At 38.5% G+C, this 18,230-nt stretch overlaps 1 protein-coding gene across 1 annotated transcript; it reads left to right on the forward strand.

Moving 5' to 3' along the window:
* The first annotated feature begins 1,574 nt into the window (after positions 1-1,574).
* On the forward strand, positions 1,575-6,843 carry LOC149771401 (NPC intracellular cholesterol transporter 2-like). Its single transcript, XM_089948514.1, has 4 exons — positions 1,575-1,729; positions 4,276-4,383; positions 5,730-5,902; positions 6,691-6,843. The coding sequence occupies exons 1-4, from the start codon at positions 1,657-1,659 to the stop codon at positions 6,775-6,777; spliced, it is 441 nt and encodes a 146-aa protein (XP_089804640.1). The 5' UTR covers positions 1,575-1,656; the 3' UTR covers positions 6,778-6,843.
* The last annotated feature ends 11,387 nt before the right edge of the window (positions 6,844-18,230 follow it).

Raw genomic sequence — 18,230 nt, forward strand, 5'->3', positions numbered from 1 at the left:
CAAATTTTCTCCATGTTAATTTCCCTTGTCGCCAGATTGTCCCACGATTTTTCTCCATGTTAATTTTCCATTGTCGCCAGATTGTCCCAGGGGGGTCTGTAATGCTAATTCCCATTGTCGCTAGGGTATCCCCCTTCACTACTGAAATATCATCATGCTGTTCGAGACTATTACAAGGGAAGCGGTACATACTCAAGCGCGAGACGATATTACGTCAGAACAGATCGGAAACAATGTTACAGATATACATGCTATACATATCCAAACTCTCTTAATAACTAAAGCAATCCAGTGATAACCGGAATTGTGCTATGCTAAACCTGCTATATTTAATCTTTGTCAAACACCGATTGATCCAATATAATCAAATACAAGCAAGCAATCAGAAATATAACTGCATTTACCAGACATACTGGATCATTTATCTGTCCACACTTTGTTTTGAAAGCAAATTTCCCTGACGCATATTGTTGCAGTGGTAAGAGCAACAAATGAAATTTTCTCACGATAGAAAATATCAGCCAAAAACCATGCAATAGAAAGCCTTCGCAAGCTTATCAGTGTTTTTAGGGTCTGTCACGCATGAGAGTAATTTATAATCAATATCAATTTCAGCATCAGTAGGTCACAAGCAGTTTCACTTCTTCCAAAGAAAGGCAGAGTTATGTATGAGAGTTATAGCTCTAATTCTCCAGAATAATCAAACTTATGGTTACTAGATCAATGTTTTACTCTTCACTAGAGATATGTACCAAGCATAGTATCACTGAAATGGTGAAAGTTGCAATGACAGTTAAAAGACATCCTTGTAAACAAAAAACTTATTGTTAATTTGATAAGATCTCGTTACTTTTCTCAACGACTGTACGTGTCTTTAGACCCTTCGTGTAATAATTACAACTCGTAACAATTATAATTATTAAATTGTTGGGTGGGGTGGGGATTTAGGCATATACGGTTGGTTTGTACTGAAACTATTGTTTTGGTTTTCAATAAATATAATAAGTACATACTGGTCTTTAGAAAACTGTAAGGAAATAACTATTTGACCAATGATGTTTGTGTTTAATGTGCAAAACATAATTTGGAATAATAAATGGTTTTTTATTTTAATTTAAAAATTAGGAAAAAAAGACAAGGATTGTTGGGATTTGCACCGTGGCACTGAAATCCAAATCGCGAGGCTACATTATTTGTCAGAGCCCTGCAGGAAAACAAATAATGAACACGTCGACTGTGATTTTCTTGCTTCGGTGCAAACCACAATGGAGATTCTTGCATTCCAGCACATAAAGGCATACTGTTTATAAAAACTTATATTTACAAAACCGTAAACGATAGATCAGAGAAGAAAGGGAAAACAAAACGAATGAGAATGACACCGATTTGTTATGGCCTGTCATACGCACCGTTATTAACAGCTATGTTCTGATTCCTGTGCACTTCTTATCTCAAATTCAAAGAGTGTTTCCCCATAAATGACCAAACCTTGGCACGATTTGGATTTGTTTTCACCTTCTAATATATCAGCAATGTTAAGTATTGGGACATCTTATTGGGACCACCAGATAAGATGTAGACACTATATAAGGGATGTGATAAAATAAAATAAGAGTTGCGTGTTTAGAAAGGCTGCTCGCCATTCAGTTAGTCAAGATGTTCCAAATTGTTGTGCTGGCATCACTTCTGTCCCTGGGCTGTGCTATTCGGCTTCACAACTACACCGACTGTAAGTATGCTTATCAAAAGGAATGAATTCCCACATATCTATTTCACCGTAGCTAGTCTTGTCACATACATGGTGTGGACCATTGTGTAATATTAAAGGTTATGCATAGCTTTTAGGACACATGATGATCTAACGGTTATACGATTATGCATTTAATCCCAAATAAATTAATTACTTTATTCAGATTGTTCGTGGAGTTTTCAATATCAGCCTAAAGTGTCTCTCTGATAAAGTGGAAAATTGCATTCAAGAAGCTAGTTGGGTTTTTATGGTATTGAGAGACGTGATTGTCATGATTCTGACAATTTAACCAATACACTACTAGAAGTGGTCATTTCATGCACTACACAATATATAGTCGCATGGCCTATTCGGTCTTTTAAAATTTAGCTGGATGGCAAACAAATATAGACGCAGTTCAGGCATGATCGATCCTAATCATATAATTTTGCATATTCATGATAGATGGAAATTTGTTTTGAATCTTCTAATGATTTGATAATAATGTACTGGTAACCTTAAATGAGCTTATCGTGGTTTGGTTTGTTTGGCTTTTTGGGGTGGGGGGTGAGTGGGGGGTTAATTCATTGTCACTCTATGCAGGTGAACAATGAGGAAATGCTGTTTACTCTTTACTACTTTCATGAAGATACTACAAAATACTCTAACATGTTTATTGCTCACAATGCACGTATATAAAATTGCATACAAATAATCTCCAGACTTACAAACACCTATGGAAACTTCCAGTCGCTCTCAACTCCCTGTTAACTTGTGGCACTACCAAATTGGATTAAGCTACGTCAAGGAATAGACCTTTTACTGCTTTCATACGTAAAAAATTTAGAAATGAGACATGATTTTGTGCATTCATAAAAGCCCATAATTGCAAAATTGAGAGACTATCCCATAAAAGACTGCTAGGAAGAAGCTCTTTTTCGGTAAATATCTAATAATCCGCATGCTTGTCATTTCATAAAACTGGTTTGTCACAAGCACTTCGCTTCTTTTAAATAAGAAGTGGATCACAAAATAAATAAAGGTTGTCAATAGAAATTTATTACACTGCTTGTTTCCTTGTGAATTCCATCAGTATTATGTTTTTCGTTTCCATTCATAAGTTAACAAGCTTGGCCTGTCGAACTGGGGAAAAAATCTTAACAATATCAAGTCAAACAGCCTCAGAAGCATCTACCCGTTATGATGTATTTATATTTAGACGATGATTAACATATTTAATATATAATTAGGTGTTATCATAATGCTGAGATAAACACTCGTAATTTTACAAAAGGTTAAATGGACAATGCCGCGCTTAATCCCCAAATAGACCGGTTAACTAAACAATAGATGAAATAGCAAGAAGACAAAATATTAAAATAAATATTTGCGCATAACAACTGCAAATTTACTGAAAATACAACCCCAACCTTGCACACCCTTTCTGAGTAATTTTGTAACTGTATATGGTTCAACTCCCTAACGTAAAAGACTGTTTACCCTAGGGCACACGAGGGTATCTCCATAAATTTGGCTCCAAAATATATTGTAACAAATCCCAGTCATTCTAATGATACTTCAAGGAGGTGGTTGACTGCGCTATGTGCGACGTATATTCTGTCTGAACATCTTTTAAAATGCAAATTTTAATACTTATACAGTCATCAAGGCTAACTACATATTCATTCTCAGCGTACTTAACGGGTCGTTTTCCTTTTATAATTTCCTAACTGCACAAAAATTACTTCTGTTTTTTTCTGTTCTTTTTTATTTAAAACTACAAAATATACAAAACAAAAGTATGGTTGCAATACATCCGCACTTTTACTTTGCCGTCTAATCATACTAAAACAAATATAGGGTATGTGATTTTGTATGTACGTGTCAAGTCATAGCTGTGTTAGATTTTTGTGATTCTTTGATTATATGTGTGTGTGTGTGTGTGTGTGTGTGTGTGTGGTGAATGAAGTTTTAGCCGCAGGATAAATATAATACATATTTTGTGTTACGACATGTGGGTGAATACAACCATCATAACAGGTTAGAGGGTGGGTGGTGTGAGGTATGCATTATAATGGAAAGGGTGTGGCTTTGCCGTATCTCTAGTTCCCCATATGTTTGTTACTTTAAAGTAAACCAACATAAAGTTCAGTTCGTCTTTTTTAGAAGAGCCCATTAAAATCAACATTTATTCTGTTTAAATTGTAATGATTTGTAAATGAGCATGGACTCGGAACAGTTATACCTTGTATATTTATTTTAGCTCCATTTGTTGCGTATATTCATATGTATCATATCCTGTGCTGCATTTTTTACTTTTAGATCAATCAGCATCCATGATATGTGTTCTCAAAGAACTATTTGAAGAAAATCCAGAAAGTTATATATGCTTATAATTGCATTCTACTTAAAGTACGAACAGTCAAAACAGTGGGTTTTTTTCGAGAATACGGAGCATGACACAACATAAACCCCTCGACTTTTCTGGTGTGTGAATTAGATCTTCGATTCAACATTAAACCTGCAGTTATATGCTCTTGTTTCAGGCTCTGAAGGCGCTAAAATCCTCTACATCAATTTCCCTCAGTGCAAGAAAGAACCATGCGCACTTATGAAAAGAACGAACTACACAGTTACCGTTGGTTTCATATCAAGTAAGTTCCACTTGATTCATATAACCTATACGAGATAGTGGGTCGATCAGTGTTTAGCGTGCCGGTCTTGCGACCACAAGGGTGAAGATTCGAATTATACCATTGACTCGGGCAAGTGTATACCTAGATAAGGTGGGTTACTCTTAAGTTAAATTAAGTGCCCATATCGCACAAAAGACAAAAGAAAAAATATTTAAAAAATGGAAGTTCCCTTAATTATGTCGGAAGACGGAATACTGGAGTTGAGCCGCATTCATACACTATTAAACATAAATGCACTTATTTCTGTAAAACAGACGATACAGTGACTCTATTAAAATATATTTTCTGTGGAGTCCCAAAGAATTTCATCTTGAAAGAGTACTTCCGGACCCTAAATATTCAATATCAGTTAAGGACTTAAAATTTCAGAGCATGTGTATTACTTTTATGTACATATACTTTTCGTGAAAGTAAGCGATTGTGCCATGAATAGTCGACAAACCAGATTTAAATAGCATGGTCAAATAAATTTTAATTCTGGTAGATATGATGATGGACGGAGGATGACATTGTATGGCAGCCAGAACTGTTTGAAGATATTGTTTCTTCATCAGTGCATTAACATGAAATGTTTATCTAAAGGAACATGATATTTGTTAATATAAAATCAGAGTAGTTTTGAAATGCTTTTAAAAATATGAAATGATATATTAACTATCGGCTTTTGAGCTTGAACGTAACCAAGTGATTGATTTAAGTCCATGAAAATTGACATTCATTCCATATTTCTACTTATTTGTGTATCCGGTTGTTTGTGCCTCTGTTTACTTTATAGAACGATTTGTTTAGGGAAAAATCGACGATGGTTGAAAATATCAATGTTGTGTTTTTTTAAGACAAAGGGGAACAGACACGAATTTGGTCTCGTGTGACTGACTTACCTAACTGAATGTGATGTATTAGGATATGCTTACACACAAAACGAGACATGCCTTCATAATTTTTTGGGGAGAAAATCATTTCTAGGTCCCGGTTTTCCTAGTTAGAGAATCAAATGGCGGACATGGAAGTACGCATGTTCGATGATGTCACGTGAAAACAAAGTTTTTGTTTTTGTTTATATTTTGTTTGTTTTTGAAGTCAAACCCTAAATGCTGCGAACTCAGTGCGTTGAAAAGGTGCTCTGGCACCTAGGCATATATATATATATATATATATATATATATATATATATATATATATAGAGAGAGAGAGAGAGAGAGAGAGAGAGAGAGAGAGAGAGAGAGATGTATAACATAGTTTTCCTCTCTTAATATATACGTCAAAGATAAGCATTGCACGAGCTTATATCTTGTCTTGAGCAGGTGAACAAACACAAACAGCAACAGCAGAATTCCAGGTACTAATCAACGGGTATCCCTATTATACTGCTCCCCCAGTAGACAGCTGCAAGTACGACGACGTCAAATGTCCAGTGAAAAAAGGAGCCAAGGAAGTCTACAGACAAAACTTCACTATTCCAAGTTTTGCTCCCCCGGTAAGTGCACGTACTGTTGAAGCGTGGCTTGTTCTTCGTTGTTTCTCGCTCTGTCCAAACATTTCTTTGTTATTCTGATTCTTTTTGGGGCCTCGTGGGAGGGTGGACGGGGAGAGCAGGATTGGTTTTGGGTACATCAAGAAAGATATACGAATATGCGACACTCCAAACTAACAACATTTATGTTTCCAAACAAATAAATTGATTTAATATTAATCAAGAAAAGCGATTCCATACTTCAATTTTCTTAAGTTCTCGGCCTATTCATTTCCAAAGAAATAGTATTATTTTTGAGTTCGTTATTGTTTCCATTGAAAATGTAGACATCACATTTATTTTTAGAGTAAGCTTTGTCATTACAATGTTATCGGCTAAAACAAAAGACGCAGTAAATTATGTTTCAAATCTAGATTCTCACTTTTATTTTGATAATGTATTATTTTAGAAGCAGAATTGTTAAAATGCTTAAAGGAATAAAGAACGAATACCTTATTGATTACTTGAGGAACCGAAACAAAATGTAGTCGTATGAACTAAGAACAAGACTTATTTTCTATTAATTGCCAAGTCTTCTTTGACATAATAATATTATGAAGTTACAAAGTCAAATTGGTACACTGCGTACACTTAATACTCCAATGCATGGAAAATATATTTTATCCACAGTAGTTAATACATAACTATAAATAAGTGACATTGATAGAGAAAACGTTTAATTTGATAATATCCTATAAAGCCTATATTAAATATATTTCTACATATATCATTAACATGGCACTTTTTTTCAGGTAAAATTTGATGCAAAATGGTATCTTCAAGATGACAACAAAATGCCATTAATCTGCACTATAACTCCTATGTACATTGTCTCGTAAAGGCGTACAGCATGTACTTTGTGATTGTGTGCTGTATAAATAAAACCAATAAAAGAATTGCTACAATATATTTCTTTCTTATTTCCATAAGCATATAATCCTTGTCCAGCATTTTTTTAAAAATGTAGATACGAAAATTTAGTGGATATGATTTTATTTTATTTCTTTTCTGACTGAAATTTGAGTAATTAACTGGATTTTCAGCATTAATGTAAAATCACGATTTACATGATGCTCATTGTCTTGTTCTGCAAATTACACCCATGGTGAGAATGTTATGTATCTTAGCCTCCATAGCCAGTCATCTCTGATGTATAGAATACATCGCCGAAAATAGTATTAAACAAATACACCGACGAAACAGAGTATGATGAATAACTTGTCTTAAGGCGATATCAACAAGACAACATAAAATCCAACTACAGTCGCACTTTTGCTAACAGTTTGAATTATATCAGACTGAAGTGAAATTATTTTATTTGCATGATTGATTCGTAGCCATCTGCCTCATGACACTGGTCACTATGCGCCGTTTTAATCCTAACTTCGTTCGTAAATTCAAAATCTGTTTTGATTACCCACTACAGGCTCAGGTTGTGAAATTTTGCTAGATCTTCTAGTTGTACTATAAATTTAACCGAATATAAAATATGCGTACTTCTTTACATTAAATATGCAATTTATTCCTTCCACGTGCCTTGCTGTTTGGCCACTTTCTGTCAGTGTTAATGATGCTGATCTTAAAATTATTTTTTTTAAATGTCATATCTGAATCAACATCTGTAATAAAGAACTGCAGGATATCATTTTATGTTTAAAACCAAGACACCCACATTTGTATTCTCGAAAATGATAATTTGTAACAGAACTTGTTTTGGGCACATTTTACAATTCCAAACTTGTAAACAATTGCACGTTAAATATGTTTTTTCCTTAATGTTGCGGCTTTCGAATGGTTATTCTATAGCTTTTATAGACAATTTGCATAAAACTATACAATTACAAATGTCTAATGATTTTCTTGGAATACAAGTTAGCAAATTCTCTAGTACATTCGCGGCATTCAAATTGTATGGAGTTAATAATCAATTTATTCCCAAACTATGATTTCATGTATATTTTAGCTTTTCTTGGAACAAACATTTGTTTTTGTAACGTTTTTGGTTCTAATTATACTTTCATTAACCGAACAGTGGACATTCATAATATACCACACGCGGGTCTAAGTACTTTCAATATAGTCTAATGTTAACTGTAAGTCTTAATTTTGCACAAAAGCTAATAATTAGCCAGAAGCAGAATCGATACAGAAAAAACAGTAAGTTAAAAAATTATTTTAATGTATATTTCATAATGAGATACTGAAATGTATCTTTGTGCGAAAAATGATATTACCAAAGTAGCGATTCCATTATCGGCGAAGCGGTAAGCATCTCTTTTGCAGCTATTTTGTCGAAGACCGAGGACACTCAATTTATAAGTTATCTCCCTTCCAAGACGATTTTCTGCAAGAAAAATATCTTGATAATGTAATCAAAACTGACGGGTATTCTCCCTTTATGTTATAAAATTAAACTAAAACTAGATATCTTTAATGAACTTACCTGCTTAATGAAAGCAACACTGTAACGTTTGAAAGATCTATAAGTTCGTGCAGCATTTAATAAAATCTGTATATTAAAATCTGTTTTGAATTCTAATGAGATGAGTTATAACTGTTTATTGACATCTTCTAGAAATGCGTCTGTTACGCGACACATTGTGGGTCGGTGGTTCTTTCCGGGGTTTTCCTGGGTTCTTCCTCCACCATTAATACTGGCCACCATGTATAGCCTATCGTGTGATGAAAAATGGCGTTAAACCCTACAACAACGACAACAACAACGCGACACATTAGTCTACAGGATAGACCGTTTTTACACACAAGTTTGCAATAATTCTGCTAAATAAAATGAATCCATATATCACATAAATACAATTTATGAATTTAATGTGTGTGTGACACCAAAGTTTACCATAATACGACAATAACATTTTTCTCCTAGAACTAACAATTTTTTTGAAGACCCATTAGTTCTCCATCTGTATGGAACTGATGGTCTCTTTTTGTTTTACTATTATATTATCTCTTATTTTCTTAATGTCTCCCTCTGTAACTGTTCTGATATATGTAGAAGTTATCGGACACATAGTTCTAGTGAATCAATCTCAGTGGACATGCCTTGATTATATTCTAGTAGAATAGTGTGTAAATTGGTGTTCAAAAGTCACACCAGTTTTATAATGGAAATTGGGCTATGAGGGACCACATCCTTGTTGTACGATGTCTTTTGACACGGCTATACATAGGACCACAGATATGTTGGATGATGTCTTTTGACACAGCTATACATAGGACCATATATACGTTGTGTGATTTCTTTTGACACGGCTATGCATAGGACCACAGATATGTTATTTGAAACTAGGGTCTGGTCAGTACTGCACCACATTCATGCTGCATCATGTCTTTGAAAGAGCTACATGTTGGATCATAGCTAGATTATTTGAAGCCAGGCACTGTACAATATAGGACCACATCCATGTTGCACACGGAAACAGGATATGGATATACATGATCATGGCTATGTTATAAGAAGTCAGGGACTGTACTGTACTAGTCCAGAGCCGTTTTATATTATGCCAGTGACAAAGCTATACATGGCCACAACGATGTTATATGAAGCCAGGGCCTGGGATATGAAGGACCAGGGCCATGGTCAGGAACTGGTTACACAGGCCTAAGTAGTGTATGGGGACACTATAGGCCAAATGAGAACATATAAGGAAAAACGGAGGGTTGTACCGTTGGGCAAAGGGGAATTTAACATGGGGAATTTTAACATGAGTGGGGTTATAGAGGGAGAAAAGTATTGAGACTGTATAGGGACAATAGGAATGAAACGGGAGATTACGTCACAGTACTGACGATCAGCAACAATGTAGCAAGGGGCTGACCTCAATCGGGACCAAAGAGCGGGGAAAAAACCTAGAACGCATGGCGGGAACATGACTGGCTAGGCAAAGACATAGAGAGAGATAACACAGACAGCAGACATTATACAAACAACTATAAAACACACTAAAAAAATTAGGCAAGAAAGCAAATCTTTTCGAGGCATATGAGTGGCTCTGAAAAGGGCCTTTGGTTTTTTGTTAACATCATTCCGTTAACAAAGAGAGCAAAGCATAGGACTTCTACTCTTCCTCAACTTCTTCTGACGACTGGTTCGTAGATAAGGACCATCTTCAATCTGCCTTGTCTCTCCACATATATTCGTCTTTTCGAAACATTCGTATCCGTGATACTGATAATTGTCCATGATGATTTCATATACATGGGTAAGTCCGTACCGAACAGCACTGACGATACGAGAGTAGATGATTCAACGTTTCTCCGCATCTTGCGACGAGAACAGGTGAAGGGAATGCAGTATCCTGCGGTTATTATTAGGGGAAGTGCGGATCGAAACGGATGAAGTTTATTCACCAATCCAAACACGTGTTTAGTCTCAGCACGGAGTCAATCTTCCAATCCGAAGAGGGCGGACTGTGACGTCACATTCCCTATATAGATGCGCTAGCTTCTGTGCCCAGTCAATCCCTGTGACACAGTAGTAGTGAAAGGGGTGTCACTACTCACAGTTTTCAAACATGACGGAAACTAAGAAGACAATGAATTGGGGTGCACTGCCGTTGAGACGAGAAGCGATGGTATAGTAGCGACTACTAAATTCAACACAGGCCTACTTCCAGAAGAGGTCGCTTTTAATTGGGATTTAGTGGATTTCCTTTCTTCTTCACAACAATTTGTTCCGAAACCAGTACCTTCGCCACCTTCTGCTTCTTTACCACATGTGGATAATTTTAAACAGAGACAGAAAGAAGAATTGGAGAAATTTTTACAATAGTAGCAAGAAGAAGAACAAGGTTTCTTCTTCAACAGCGAGAAGAAGAAGAGGCAAGAAGGAAACGACAGAAAGAATCAGCAGAGAAGAAACAAGGTCTAGGAGAGAAGAAGAATAGTGAAAGCCAACCGGTAACGGTACTTTTAGACATTTTAGCAGAGTTAAGGAGTATGAAACAAATGTATCAGACTTCTTTATTACGACCCAAGAGAAAAAGACCTTTACAAACTAAATAACCCATCCCTGTTACTACGCATGCGATACCACCCTTACTGATTTCTACCAAATCATCATCGACAGGAGCCAGACCAGAAGTAGGCCTTGGCCGTGGCAAATTCTTGAGGCAGTTAGAGATGATTACGTTCCGTTCCTGAGTTTGTTTTTTAAACAAACAAATAACTAACGGTCCTTTTCAGGGCCACCCACTTCTCTCGAAAAGAGATAGTATTTCAATTGCCAAAATCAATTGACCTCAAAAGCCATTTTTACCCATTGTGTACGTGTGTGAGTTAGTGAGTGCGTGAGAGTTGGTCCTTATTCTAAAACATCAAAACCAAGAGACACTTACGTTTTCTGACTGGTCTATTCTGGTACAAATTTTACAATCCAATTCGCAACACATTAAAACGTTCATTGACTTCTTCTGTGCTTTTGCTCACTAGTTCACTTTCACAGTTTTTTCCTCCTCTTCGTCCTCAATTTCTCCTCGTCTTCTTTTCTGCACTTTTTTCTCTTTCTGCACGTGAATGTGTTCTTTCTTTGGGGAAGGTACCTATTCTTTCTAGTTGTTTCTTAGGGTATTCTGATGACAAATGTCCTTTTTCTTGACAATGATAACAGGTATCATGACTTTTCTCTCTTCTGGTACCTGTCTTGATTTTTGGACGGTCTGGACACTCTGACGACCAATGCCCTTTCTTCTTACCGTTATAGCAAGTATCTTGACTTTTATCTCAAAAGGAGGGGGGAGTAGTCCGTCGGCTTGTCTGAAGAAATTTTTTACGATACCTCGCAAAGCTCTGATCAAAAGTTCGATCTGTGTGGTCCCTTCCATCGTTCTGCTCGGTTTGAGAGTGAAATGAATATTGGAAGGGAAGTCACACACGCTTTATATATACGCTGGTCTGACAAGGATATAAAGTGACCCTTGGCGTTTAAAATCTAGTCATTTGACATTTCGCAGTCAAGATGAAACGATCGCATCATTTCGTAGAGAAAAGGGAAGAAAGTAAGAGGCAGAAACGAGCTTTATCGCCTTGTACAGTAACTGAAGTCTTGGCACAAATTCATGCCAGTGATTTTTGAAGATGGCATGAGTGAGCCAGAATCCAGACCCAGAGAGTCTTCACTTAACTAAAGTTCACCACCATTAACTCCTGAAAATTACTAACACATTCGAGAGACGGCAAAGCGCCCCTCTAGAAAATTTAGAACCACGGCTTACACGTACACGGTGAAGTTTAAAGATTATAAGGCCGAACTAGCATTGAAGAAGGGAGAGTGGTTTATCACCGAGGTGTGGAATTCTTTGTCAACCACACTGAAACGACAATGTCAAGCCAAAGAAGACGATCGCTTGAGACTTTCCATTCATCACGACAGTTTAAAGTTCCCGGTTTGGATCGAGCTTAGCAGTGCAGCAGAATTAAAACCTTCCAAAATCATCGAGAAGATTCAACACGCGCAAAAATCCAATCAAGTTTCACATCACCGATGGAAATGCCATACTGTTTATCACCCACGTATGTCTTCCTGAAGGGACCGGACGCAAATAGATGTTATTGGTGGACAACCTTGGTAGCATCAGGCGTAGCCTTGTCCAAATTAACAACCCTCAAGACTAACTACGTTCAGCCCGTGCGATCGTTGTGGGACGAACGTATGCCGACAAGAATGACACAGCAGAATGGAAAAGAGTCTGGGAGAACATTCTTAAATCGAACCGAACCAAACAACGAAGTGAAACAGAACTCTTGTTACAGCCAGTGGGGGCTATCCAAAGATATAAAATGAGGCATTGATGAGCAAGACGTCTTAGCTCAACCTCTACACACTGAAAGTGCACCCTAAAAAAGTGCGCGGATCTCTCTTGTTCCGAGGCAAAGATTTCAAAGACTGACAATTCATTCACGTCTATTATCACGATGTCACATTTGTCGCCAAATCGTGGAATTGGAACACGAATGCTACATTCAAAACTACCATTTCAAACAACAGGAGGAAGATGACCATAAGAAAGGCAATTTCATCTTGATCGATTTCGAATTCATGCAAGAGACCGATATTCAAATTCATAATTTTTGCGTGGCTCATACGGCGTGCGAAGAGTACATCCAAGAACATATCTTTAGTCTTTTGCCCTAGCTGCATCAAGTTTCCCGGAGGACGTGAAAAAATCTTTCGGGGACCAAACACGTTAGTCGATTTCGCCTAATAGATCTTAGACCACATCCGCGATACGTGGAGCCAAGATGACATCGAACGTTATAGTGATTGTCATCGTCCTGCCAAGGTAATGGCTCAAAATTTCTCGGGATACAATGGGCAGTTTCTTTTGAGATACTATACGGGACAAAGTACCGAACGTCCTAAAGTGACTTTGAACGGAGCCAAAATCATTTCCATGCAAGTGGGGCAAGTAAAGTTTAAGGATTCGATGAGCACCTTGGTGATGTCTTTATGTCGAATGCCTAAAATGTTTAGAATAACAGAAATGGCTAAAGGGTACTTTCCGCACTTTTTCAATAGTGAAGCCAATCAACACGCCGTTCTACCCCATTTGCATGAGAATCACGATTACGACCCCGACAACATGCGTACCGAACAACGGGAAGCTTTCGACGCTTGGTACCGGGCTCACGCCTCGGACCCCTTCGACTTTCAGGAGGAAAAGTTAAAGTATTGTCGTTCCGACGTGAACATTCTACGGCGTTGCTGTGGAAAATTTGGAAAACTGTTCATGGAACAAGGAGGGATCGATCTTTGAAACTACCCTACACCATTGCCAAAACGTGTTCCTTAGTGTACCATCAACGATTCATGCCCGAAAACACCCTGGCTGTCATCATCCCTCAAACGACCAACTTTGTCAAACGTCAATACTCAGTCAAAGCCCTCCGCTGGCTTTATTAATTGTGCGACAAGGAAGACAAATGGATCCAATATATGCCTGCAACGGGGTAAGCAAAAAGACCATAGGAACGTATTCAGTGGATAGCTGAGACCAAGAAAACCCCAAGATATTGTACAATATTAACGGTTGCTTATTTCACGGATGTCCTCTCTGTTACCCTCAACGTAGCAATAAAAATCAGTTTTTACAACGGACCATGGAAGACTTGTACCAGGCCACTTGTCAGCGGCGTTTGAAGTTAGAACAGCAAGGATACCAAGAGGTGGAAATGTGGGAACATGAATACGATCACCGTTTGAAAACTGATCCCGAGTTTAAATGCATCGTAGAAAGTTACAAGCTGGTCGACACACTAAACCCGCATGATAGTTTGTACGGAAGACGGTCAAATGCCACCTGTTTGCTCTACCACGCTGACGAAGACAAAGTAGAAGAAATCAAATACTTAGACGTGTGTTCCCTGTATCCTTTCGTGAGCAAATATTGTCGCTTTTCCACAGGGCACTCGCAAATGCTGACGGAACATAACGATTTGGAAAACATTCCACAATACGAAGGGTTGACCAAGTGCAAAGTCTTGCCTCCTACGGACTTGTACCATCCAGTTTTACCTCGCCATTGCCAAGGAACACTGATGTTTCCCTTGTGCCGTACTTGTGCCTAAACGTGCAACAAAGGCCAGCCTTCTCAGCACACTCAGGAACATCGTGCCTTGAAGGGAATGTGGGTCAGCGTGGAACTGTTTAAAGCTCTGGACCTGCGATACCAACTGTTAGAAGTGTACGAAATTTACCACTTCGCAGGACACAAAAACACCACCAGGGCAACGCGACTCAAAAAGGCATTTTCGCAGACTACGTGGATGCCTTTTTCAAACGAAAACAAGAAGCCAGCGTCTATCAATCATGGTGCCACTCCCAAAGACCAAAAGAAATTCAAAGAGAAATACTGGGAGCAGGAAGGAATCACTTTAGACCACGTAGACAAAAACGAAGGCAGGCGATCGTTTGCCAAAGTGATGTTAAATTGTTTGTGGGGAAAAATGGAACAACGACCGTGTTTACCGAAAATGGAGTATTTTACAGATCCTTCCCGTTGCTTCTTGATGATTCACGACAAAACCAAATGCATGAAACACGTGGACATCGTTTGTGAGGATTTGATCTTAGTCAATTACGAAGAAGAACTGGACTTTGTACAAGCCGACGAATTTGGAAATGTCATCATTGCGGCGTACGTGACATCCCATGGTCGCTTAAAATTGTACGAAGTTTTAGAACTGTTAGGTGATTGCGTCCTGTACTTCGATGCGGACAGTTGTATCTACATCGATTCCCTGGGTCAACGTCACCCTGACACCGAAGAAGACGAACACCCCGACGATAAGATTTTAAGTTTCGCTAGTGGTGCTCCTAAAATGTATAGCTACGAATACCGGGACAAACAAGGAGAAGTGCATGCGGATTGTAAAGTGAAAGGATTGACTCTCAATTATCGTACCAGTTGAGTGGTGATCTTTTGGGGTATTGAAGGAAACTTTGCAGTCTGGACAGAATGGAAAATTTAGAGTGGTCACCTAAGAAGAGCACAAGATTGTGCGTTTACCCACTCACCAAATCGTCAGTCGACCTTTGGAAAAAGTGTATCAAATCGTGTACAAGAAACGGTATAAAAAATGGTTCCAAGAGGATAGCCAACAACAAGTAGGATTACTTCGCAAAAGCAAGAATCGAGTGAGAGATCCGATGAGAACTCCAAGTTCAAACCATTCCATTTTCCTGTCTTCTTGCCTGACTATTGTGGTTGTGCCCGTCGATTGGAAACGTTTAAAAAATGGCCCACTGATAGGAAGGGATTACCAACTGGGAATGTTTTAACAAGAACAGGATTTGTCTACTTGGGACCTGCGACTGGATTGTGATACGAAGTAAAGTGTTTAAGTTGTGGTCTGGAGATGCGAATGGATCTATGTATCTATAAAGATTCAGCTATATCGGAATATACTCGATGGTCTCTGCACTGTCCTTGCCTTTCAATGGCCTTTCGCGCCCATCACACGACAGTACAGGTATGACAGTACCTTAGAGAAGGTAGTACCGTTGTCCACGAAGAAAAAAGGAAGACTTCCAAAACGAGACATAAAAAAGAAACGATGTACAAGATCGAGACTTCATTACGGCTAGTATAAAAAGGGACAACGTCCGACATTTATAGTTCATTGTAACTACCAAGACCAGACGAGAAAGTTGAATCCATTTAAACAGACATGTTTCAAGTTCGGTGATTCTGAAGTGGAGTGCCGTACGCTTTGACTTCAGCGATGCAGTAAAGCATAATGGGAACTTTGTTATATATAATACTACTACCATTACACCTACCATGGAGAGTGATGCTGTGGGTGTCAAACCTGACAAATGCGAAAGCCATGCCACTCGTTATCTTGGACTCTTTACTGGTTTTCATTGTCAATGTCAACCTTCACGCGAGACCATGCGTCTACCACCCTACGAATGTCATCCAAAACTGAGCAAACTCTTGTCGATTTCACCCTGCCCTCATCGAAACGAACCTGTGAAAGACGAATATTCGTTCCCTGCGCGTTTGTCTGAATACGGCGACTTTGAAAATCGTTTTCAATCGTTGCAAGGAAAATGGCCTAAATATCTGGGAGGACCTACCCCCTAAGAATTAGCCAGAGCCAGATTTTTCTACTTGGGCAAAGGGAATAAAGTCAAACGCTTGAGTTGTGGCGTGTCACTACACTAGTGGGAACAACAAGATTCGGCATGCCTAAATCATGCTCGATGGTCTCTGAATTGAGAGTATTAAAATATGAAAGATTACCAACACCTATTAAGAGAACTGTCTCCATTGAATTGGGGTCAACGTGTGGTGTGTGTCTTAGTGACTTGTTTTCTGGGATTTCGTTTATCAGCCGATTCCTTGTGGACTCTTTACGAACAATACTTGCCACCAAATAAAATATGAAAGTGGTCCCTTTAAATGAGCACAAGAGACACATTTTGTTCAAAACCTTGTGTTTTCATCTGGATACTTATCGACCTCTACGGGAAAAAAAAAGATTCGTCACTTTTTAGGTACCGAAGATGTCTATGGCGATGTGTGTGTAGCTTGTAACTTGCACCCTCACTGGACAGATGTACGTGACTGGAACAATTGGGGTTTTGAGGCTTGGATAAAAGAAGTGGCCAATTATTCTCAAGAGTTGTGATCTTCCATTCTTACGTTCAAGGAAAAAAAGTAATTATTAAACCTTTGTTAGTGACATTGCTAGAAGAACTCGTCACAGAAGACAACCACTCCCTTCAGGACAAGACTTTCATGGTCATTCCTGAAAGACCATTCCGGGATGACATCTGTGTGAATGTACCCCATGCAGAGACAGTAAGAACGTTACACACTGTCCCTAGGACACCTTGGTTACCAAGAACATGTTGTATAGTGACTTGTTTATATTCCATTTTGATGTTTTGATGTGTTTTTATTGCTGTACTTAACAATATAGCTTTTATGTATTTTTGTCTATCGTGTTGTTCCATATTACTTTGCAATAAACGTGTCCTGAAAAAGTATAAAAACTCTTGTCTTGTCTGTCTTCGTGTCAGAAGTGACATTCCTTGCACAATGGCTACCTCTGCTGTCTCTGCTACCTCTTCCTCCACTTTCAAAGTCATCGACGAACACTTAGATCGTACCAGTTGGGAGGCCCTGTATTTTTGCCATCCCTATTACATGTTAACTGCCGGACCTAATGGTTCAGGCCAAACTGAATTTGTCAAACGTTCGATCGAACATAAACATCATTTGATAGATCGTCAACCTCAACGGATTGTGTGGTGTTACAAAGAGTGGCAATCGTCGTACAGTCTCTTCAGAGAAAGTCAAGGCAATTCTATCGTGTTTGTGGAAGGCGTTCCTAGCGAAAACGACGGAATCGTGTCTGTTCCCAGTCAAACCCATCTGACCATTTTCGATGACATGTTAGGAGAAGGCAAAGAAGAAATTAAACTGTGGTTAACGCACCGTCAGTCTCAATGCTCATTACGTGGTCTTGTTTAAAAGCCCTAGAGATAAATCGCAAGTGCAAGTCTTAGTCAAGCAGTTAGGAACGCCTTCGCTGACTCATGCGTACGACAATGCCACTCAAACCCCACACGCCTATTTACTCTTGGATTTAAAACCCACTAGCCCCGATTATTTGCGATTTCGTACCCAGCTGTTTCAACACTTGTGTCCAGACTGAGGGCCTTTCGTGTACACGTCCTCGTCGTCGACTTAACAGGCAATCAATAAAAATCTCGGACACTTTGGTTCTGTCTCACACAGCGTCAACATGACGTCCCTTCAGTCTT

The sequence above is a fragment of the Sinohyriopsis cumingii genome, unplaced genomic scaffold (genome assembly GCF_028554795.1).
Source record: "Sinohyriopsis cumingii isolate HCF-2022 unplaced genomic scaffold, ASM2855479v2 utg001870l, whole genome shotgun sequence".
Lineage (NCBI taxonomy): Eukaryota > Metazoa > Mollusca > Bivalvia > Unionida > Unionidae > Sinohyriopsis > Sinohyriopsis cumingii.

Bases quoted from the DNA above. Each gene is read 5' to 3' on its own strand.
- LOC149771401 (XM_089948514.1), top strand. From the start codon at position 1,657: ATGTTCCAAATTGTTGTGCTGGCATCACTTCTGTCCCTGGGCTGTGCT. The intron at 1,730-4,275 runs GTAAGTATGCTT...CTCTTGTTTCAG, and splicing joins GCTTCACAACTACACCGACT to GCTCTGAAGGCGCTAAAATC. The intron at 5,903-6,690 runs GTAAGTGCACGT...ACTTTTTTTCAG, and splicing joins TTCCAAGTTTTGCTCCCCCG to GTAAAATTTGATGCAAAATG.